This window comes from Stegastes partitus, unplaced genomic scaffold, assembly GCF_000690725.1.
Source record: "Stegastes partitus isolate 25-593 unplaced genomic scaffold, Stegastes_partitus-1.0.2 Scaffold964, whole genome shotgun sequence".
In the NCBI taxonomy this organism is placed as follows: domain Eukaryota; kingdom Metazoa; phylum Chordata; class Actinopteri; family Pomacentridae; genus Stegastes; species Stegastes partitus.
Genome location: NW_007578695.1, coordinates 229,256 through 236,530, shown reverse-complemented (window position 1 = coordinate 236,530; position 7,275 = coordinate 229,256). Strand labels below are relative to the sequence as shown.

Sequence of the window (7,275 nt, the reverse complement as noted above, 5' to 3'; positions counted from 1 at the left end):
GGAGACCGAAGCTCTGCTCACCAGGAGGGCAAGGCCAAGAAGACAGCAGGAAAAGTACAGCGACTGAAAGCTTTACAAGGGATTACATATGATGAAGTAATGTTTCCAACACTGTTCCCTCATAGCAAGAAGGTCGCCAGTTTGCGTCCTGGTGAGGACCTTTGCATGTTCTCCCCATGCAGGTTCTCTCCAGGTTCTCCAGCTTCCTCCCACAGTCCAAAAACATGTTGAGGTTATTTGGTGATTCTAAATTGTCCGTAGGTGTGAATGTGAGTGTGCTTGGTTGTCTGTCTGTAAGTGTAGCCCTGTGATAGACTGGTGACCTGTCCAGGATGTCCCCTGCCTTCAACCTGAGTCAGCCGGGATAGACTCCAGCCCCGCACGACCCTAGTGAGGATTAAGCGGTGTATAGATAATGGATGGATGGATATTTCCAAATAGTTTCCTGAACAGTCAACACCATTTGTAATAAAAGACAGAAAAAGAAACTATTGTTTCGGCTTACTAGGCTTCTTTCCTTCCCATTAAGAGTAAAGCAAGTGCTAATAAGTTTATGCCATTATTTTTTTGCCTTGTTAAAGCACAAGTCAGCAGCTGAACAGATGCAGCTGTATTAGATTCTAGCAGGTCACAAGCTTCCTCTCAATATGTCTGATAGTTTTTGTAGAAGTATGTGCTGCTTTAAAGCGGTGTTAGTATCACAGCACCGCCCACGCTTCATTTTAATCTCTGGATTCAGACGTTCCAGCATACATGAAGTCCTAAATTGCCATAAACGCTAACCTAGTATTTACAGGCGTCGATCCACAGTAGAGGCACCACATCTGAATGTGAGTAAACGAACAGGTTGTTAATATTTTAAATTTAATGTAAATGACATTTACTATTGTAATAACAAAGCTGTTATGACTGAATTACCTTAAAAATGATTCAACATATTTCTTTTGTGTATATTATATTGATATCAATATCATTATTATATTATGGTTATGATTATTATGATTATTATTATGATTATGATGATGATGATGATTATTATTATATTGACTTTGTTCTTTAAGGGGCCTGGTTTATTTAAAAATGTGTGGTTTATTGGAGGACTCCTGCGCTGAGCTGCAGCCTGTTCGCCTCCCAGAGTGTCTTGAAAGCCGCTCCAGTAAATATCCGAGCTGAGACGGCCTGCTGGAGTCCCCAACACCTCCAGCAGACCGGGGTGAAGTGAGGACGCGTCCTGCGCTCCTCGGTGTCTGGTATCGGGAGGGGGAACGGCCAATAACTCCCCCCTCCCTCCCTCCGCCCGTCTGTGTCTGACACGCGCGCGCGCACGCTTTTAACACTTTCGCAGATACGTATGCGCGGGCACGTAGTAGTAGTGGCAGCAGCCTGACAGCTCGCGTCACTACCAGCACCTGTGCTGCAGACCTGTAGAGCCGAACAAACCCGAGCAGACCCGTCCGTCCTCCGCTCCTGTGGACCACCAGCACCGAATCGTCGCTATGACTCTGCCCACTGTGTCCCGGCTACTGAGGGGCGCCCTGAGGACTCAGGTGCTCCCGGTGGCTAATTTGACGTCCAAGCCTGCCAAACACAGCATCAGTGCAGGGGTGAGTTTCTTCTGGTCGGTCCAGCAGCCTGCAGGGCTCCGGCAGCCCGGGCCCCGGCCCCCGGCCCCCGGCTGGCTGACACACGGTAGTGGCCGTTAGCTCGCTTTCATTGTTGTTTATGCTGAGTTTTCCGCGTCGCCGCGCATCTTGGCCTGATATGACACCCAGTCCCGCGCACAGGGCGGACTTTCCCTTTATCTGCGTCAAACTTTATATGTTGTTGCTTTTGTACTGCTAAAAGATTTATGAAGGATGTGTATTATAAGAGTTAAATCTGCTGTTTGACGTGCACACTGATTCGACCACGACTTCAAGACCGACTTTATTTTAACACTTTCGATAAGTGCGTCAGTATCTCGCCATGATTCCGTTTAATTCCAACACGTACACATCTCAGCCAGCGCGCACAATATCACACTGCAGCCGCGACCACAGGAGCTGCAGCTCAACGTGTGTTTTTTTTATGAGTGTTTTCCAGCAGGTTGAAGGTTTGCTAAAGTCTAATGTAGTGAAGAAGGTAAAGTTGAACATGCGCTCAGATCTGAACAGGTTCCAAGTGAACGACCTTGATGTAGGACAGGTCAGGGTGGCACAGAAGAAACGTTGCAACAAACATTGTACATGTGTTTGTGCTCACCTTGACACATAATCCGTCACTCTGGTAGGACTCACTCACACTAATTTTACTTACTTCGTTCCATTATATTTTCGGTTCCATCCATTTCCTTCCAGTGGCTTAGTAATTAAGTGAGATAATTTGTGTCTTGATTAAATCTGCAGACTCATTTTAACCAGGCTGAAGTATGAAAACTGGGGCAGCTTAGGCCCAGTTGCAAAATTTCTTATTTTAAAGAAGCTCTATCTGTCTGTCTATCTATCTATCTATCTATCTATCTATCTATCTATCTATCTATCTATCTATCTATCTATCTATTTTAGGTGTATTGCATGTTTGTCTGTGTTGCAATCAGACTAATGTGTGTGCACTATTTATACCACAGAAGTGAGAACCCCTGTACAATATAACTTACATGTCATATAGCTGAAAACTGTACCACTGTATAATATTAACAAAGCTTTTCCTAGACACTAACCATTCCATGCTATGTTCTTCATGCTGTCTGAAACAGAAACTCAGATTTCCGTTGATAACCTCAATGTCAAGTCTGAAGCACTTTCTGAATCTGTTTTTCGGAGCTAGATTGTGCAAACAGTACACCGTCCATGGTGTCATTTTAGTAGGTCGACCACTGTGGCTCTGTCTGTACCTCCTGATCACTGCTGTCTTACTGATTTCTTAGCTGGCCACCGATCTTTGTGTATCCTTTTCCATCTTTGTCAACTCTCACAATCGGAACATTTTCTCTGGCATTTCTTTACTGTGTGGAGCCATGACACTGAAATGCAAACAGACACAGCCCATAGGTCCAAAGTTCTGGTGTCTAAGGCTCATTTTATAACCATATTCATGGTAAACTAAACAATAATTAACAGCAGTTTTTGACAACAAATGACACATTTCAAAATAGTTTTCTAAACAGTCAACAACATCTGTACCAAAAGACAGAGAAAGAAATGATTGTTATGAGTGGCAGGTGTCTGGTCATCCCAAGCACAGTAAAACAAGTGCCAGTAGGATGCCAGAGCGAACTGCTGAGCCTCTCTGAGGTGTTGTGGGTCGAACTTAAAGACACAGTGAAGGGAGGTGCCCACTTGATAACCACACTGATACACTGGCTCTGATTACCCCCCTGACTTTAGTATCTCAGGAGGTGGGGACACCAGGAGCAACATGTCAGGCTATTAAACTTGTCAGTAGATGGCGTAGTTGGCTGGGTTTCTTCACTGAGTGGGCATGTTCTTATCAAAGCACAAGTACCTTGTGTTTGTCTCTGGAAATGCCATTATTTTAGAAAAATCTTTAGTTTTGATACAGCTACCCTGTTGTTTGTTATTTTGGCTTCATTGGTCACAGATTTTCTAACTTCTATGACAGTAATCACATGTATATTCACATTTCTTGCACTAACTTTGGGGCCTGTATTTTAGATATTTCAAATCTAGTTTTTCTAAAGTATCTGTTCTTCATTGTTAAGAGGAAATAGTCTACTGTTTAGCTTAGAAATAATGCAATTATTGGGAGGTGATACAATTCAGAGTCATTTGGCATTTAAGTAATATTGCACAGGGGTGCACTCACCTTAGCTGTACACGGTAGCCTTGTTACCAGGTTCTCTATTCAATGTATCATTTAAGGGCTTTATACAAGTAAAACTTTTTGGTTTTGCAGCCAAGTACAATAACATGAACCATCTGCTTGTGTGTGTTTGTCTAACAGGAGCAGGCGATAGCTATGACAGTCCTGTTTGTGACCATCCTGGGTCCCTCTGGCTGGGTACTGGCTCACCTGGAGGACTACAAGAAGAAGCAGTAAAAGAAGAAGACGATAGGAAGCTCAGAGTATCAATGCAGCCCAGATGATTAAACCACAGGGCCAGCCAACCCGCTCACTTTCCTTTGTTTTGGCAACTGATGAGACAAGATGGCAGTTTTTTCTTTCTAAGTTGTTTGTGTTCCACTGACCAGTGTTCATGCCCACTGGGCTCTTATTAACCTCTTAAAATAAATACATGTTCAGTGTAAAGAAAATGAGGCTCGGTGTACATGATGTTTTAGCTCATGACTGAAATGACCCTCAAGATGGTGGTCATGATCAATCTTTCATTTGGGTTTTTTAAACGAAAGGATCAATCAATCATTAGCTCATAATAGAATAGTTCAGTTCAATTCAGTTTTCTTATGGCTCTGGGGTAGAAGCTGTTTTTCAGTTTGTTTGTCTGTGATTTGATGGACCTGAGGTGTACCTAAGGGTAGTGGGTCAGACAGATGGTGTCCAGGATGACGATGGGATTGGTCCTTAAGAATGTTTGTTGCTCGACTGAGGCAGCGAGAGCTAAATAAAGAGGCAGCCGGTGATCCACTGGGTGGTGTTGCTGATCCTCTGGAGGGCTCTCCTGTCTGCTGCTGAGCAGCTGGCAAAAAGCACAGTCATACAGTATACCAGCACATTCTCGACAGAGCAGCAGCAAAAAGATGCTATCAGCTTTTCCTGCAGGCTGTTTTTTCTGAGGATCTGCAGGAAGTGGAGTCACTGCTGTTCCTTTTTTACTGCTGCTTTGGTGTTGATAGTCCAGGAGAGATCTTCATCAATATACGTGTCCAGGAACCTGAAGACAGGGACTGTTTCCACACATTCCCTGTTGATAATTAGTGAATCAGGGACTGCCCGGTCTCTAAGAAAGTCTGAAAGTTATTTTGTTTTTATGGAGTTCAGCACCAGTATTCCCTGAACACCACACCAGCTGTTTTTAGAATTCATCTCTGTAGGTGGACGTGTCTCGTCCTGAGATAAGTCCAACCATAGTCTTGTTGTCAATGAACTTAATGATGGTGTTGGAGTTATGGATGGGGGCACAGTCATATATGTACAGTGAGTAGATGATGGGTCTCAGCACACAGCCCTGTGGGGAGCCAGTGCTGAGGTGATGTGGAGGAGAGGTATTTATCTATTCTGACAGTCTTGAGGCAGTTGGTTAGAAAGTTCTTGTTACAGTGGCAGGTGGGGTGTGAAAGTCCTCAGTCACTCAGTTTAGAGACTTGGGGATGGTAGTGGTACAGGCAGAGCTAAAGTCCATGAAAAGCATCCTCACATTGTTCCCCTGGTGTCCAAGGTGGGTCAGAGCACTGTGAAGACCAGAGGTGATGGTAACCTCTGTTGAACTGTTGGCTCTGTAGGCAAACTGGTGTGGATTGAAGGTGGGTGGGAGACTGGCTTTTAAAGCATTTCATGATTTTTTTTTTGCTTTTTAAAAAATCTATATATTCTTTTAACAATTATAAAAAAGAAACGCTGAAAAAGTTAGCAGAAAAGCAAATCATCACAGAGGAGAAAGTGGGACCAGACAATGTGTCTCCCCACCATTCTGTTAACACTGGGGAGGCCTCTTTGATGGGAGAATAAATGTCTTCAAAAAACAATATGAGAGGTCCAGGGTCGTACCAAAGCACTTAGGATTGTGCAAATAAACATTAAACTCTGAGTCTGATATCATTTCAGAGAAACTGTATTTACATTTCTCACACATATCACACAAGGAGGATGGATCTAAAAAGACACAAAGCTGCAACTTTTTTGTCAAGGCACAAATGTAAGATTAGAAATGCAACCTCAGATCTTTATGTTTGAAAGGGAAATCATTATATTTAGTATTACATTTGTTATGGCCTGTGTGTCTTACACACACGCATGTGCACACACACACGCACACACACACACACACATACACACAAGTTTCCACCACTTCAGAGGACAATTGTACCTTAACCTCAACCTAATTTTGAACATTGGCTTAAATCCAAGTGTGAACTTTCAAACAGTACACCACCTACTGAAGAGGTGTGACAAAGTGAGGATCTGCCAAGTGGTCTGTGTTCTGTCTGTTTGAAATTTAACCTGGTCTTGATAAAGGTAGCTGTACAAGTACGTACACACAACACACACACACACACACGACCTTATGTACTGATTAACCAGCAGCTGCTGATAGTAGCACTAGCAAATGGAACGTTGTTCTGTTTTACACTGTACGTATGCAGTGACATTTACCCTTTACACTGTACAACTTCATCTCTATCATTCAGCAGCGAATTTGTCATTCTATTTAGGTCCCTTAAATTTCCCAGTTGCAAGATTTAAGTTTTTCTGAACTTGAATTTTAGGCTATAAAACCTTTCAGACTTAAACAAAACATGTCATGCTCAAACCACAATGAAAAACAGATCTGCCAAAGCCAGAAGTGATCACTCATGAAAGAGTACCCACATCTGATGCAGTGCCCTCAGTTGTGGCCCTGATTGTATGGGACCTTCCTGCCTTCCAGCAGCTCTGTCTGACCACCGAGGAACACCAACGGACTCAATCTGCTGCACCTGGACACACCAAGTCTGTCAGCTCATCAGCAGAGCTGCGTGACTCCTCTTGTTGGCAGGTGAATCCAGAGGTTGACTCTTTTGCTTTTTTACTGTTTGCAGCACAAATATTGTGAAACATGACTTGATAGCTTATCCAAAAATTCAAACATTTAACAACTAGTCATTCGTAGCGGCTTCCTACAGACAATAGGAGACATTTCAGTCATTACACCATAAACATTTGCCACCTCCAAACACATGTCAGAGTAATGATATAAAGTAGTAGAAAGCCTCCACTGTATTACCATTTTAAAACAGTTAACAAAAAATAACAATGTAATGAATTCCTTAACCACAAGTTAGTTATGTAGTAACTAGATTGAATTTGTATGTTCACATTGTATTTGTTTCTTGATTAAAATTGTGCTGTTGTCATTCTGAACAAATGGTTAGTGTGTCTGCAGTTTCCAGTAGTCACCACTAGAAGGAAGAAAAACCTAAAGATTCACCGTACCATTATAGCTGGAACATTTTTTTTAAATGAAAATGTCAACCACTGGCACTTCATTCAGTCTGTGGAACTCCATGGAACACATTCAGCCCAGGAATGTTGACAAATACATGTGAAATAAATGATTTTATAACATCTGGCATTTCTACAGTGACATCAGATGGCTTGTTCGAGTCCACACATCACCTC

General features: G+C 42.8%; 1 protein-coding gene across 1 annotated transcript; it reads left to right on the top strand.

Moving 5' to 3' along the window:
* The first annotated feature begins 1,334 nt into the window (after positions 1 to 1,334).
* Positions 1,335 to 4,253, top strand: cox8b (cytochrome c oxidase subunit 8B). Its single transcript, XM_008294455.1, has 2 exons — positions 1,335 to 1,604; positions 3,943 to 4,253. The coding sequence occupies exons 1-2, from the start codon at positions 1,497 to 1,499 to the stop codon at positions 4,036 to 4,038; spliced, it is 204 nt and encodes a 67-aa protein (XP_008292677.1). The 5' UTR covers positions 1,335 to 1,496; the 3' UTR covers positions 4,039 to 4,253.
* Positions 4,254 to 7,275: the final 3,022 nt, after the last annotated feature.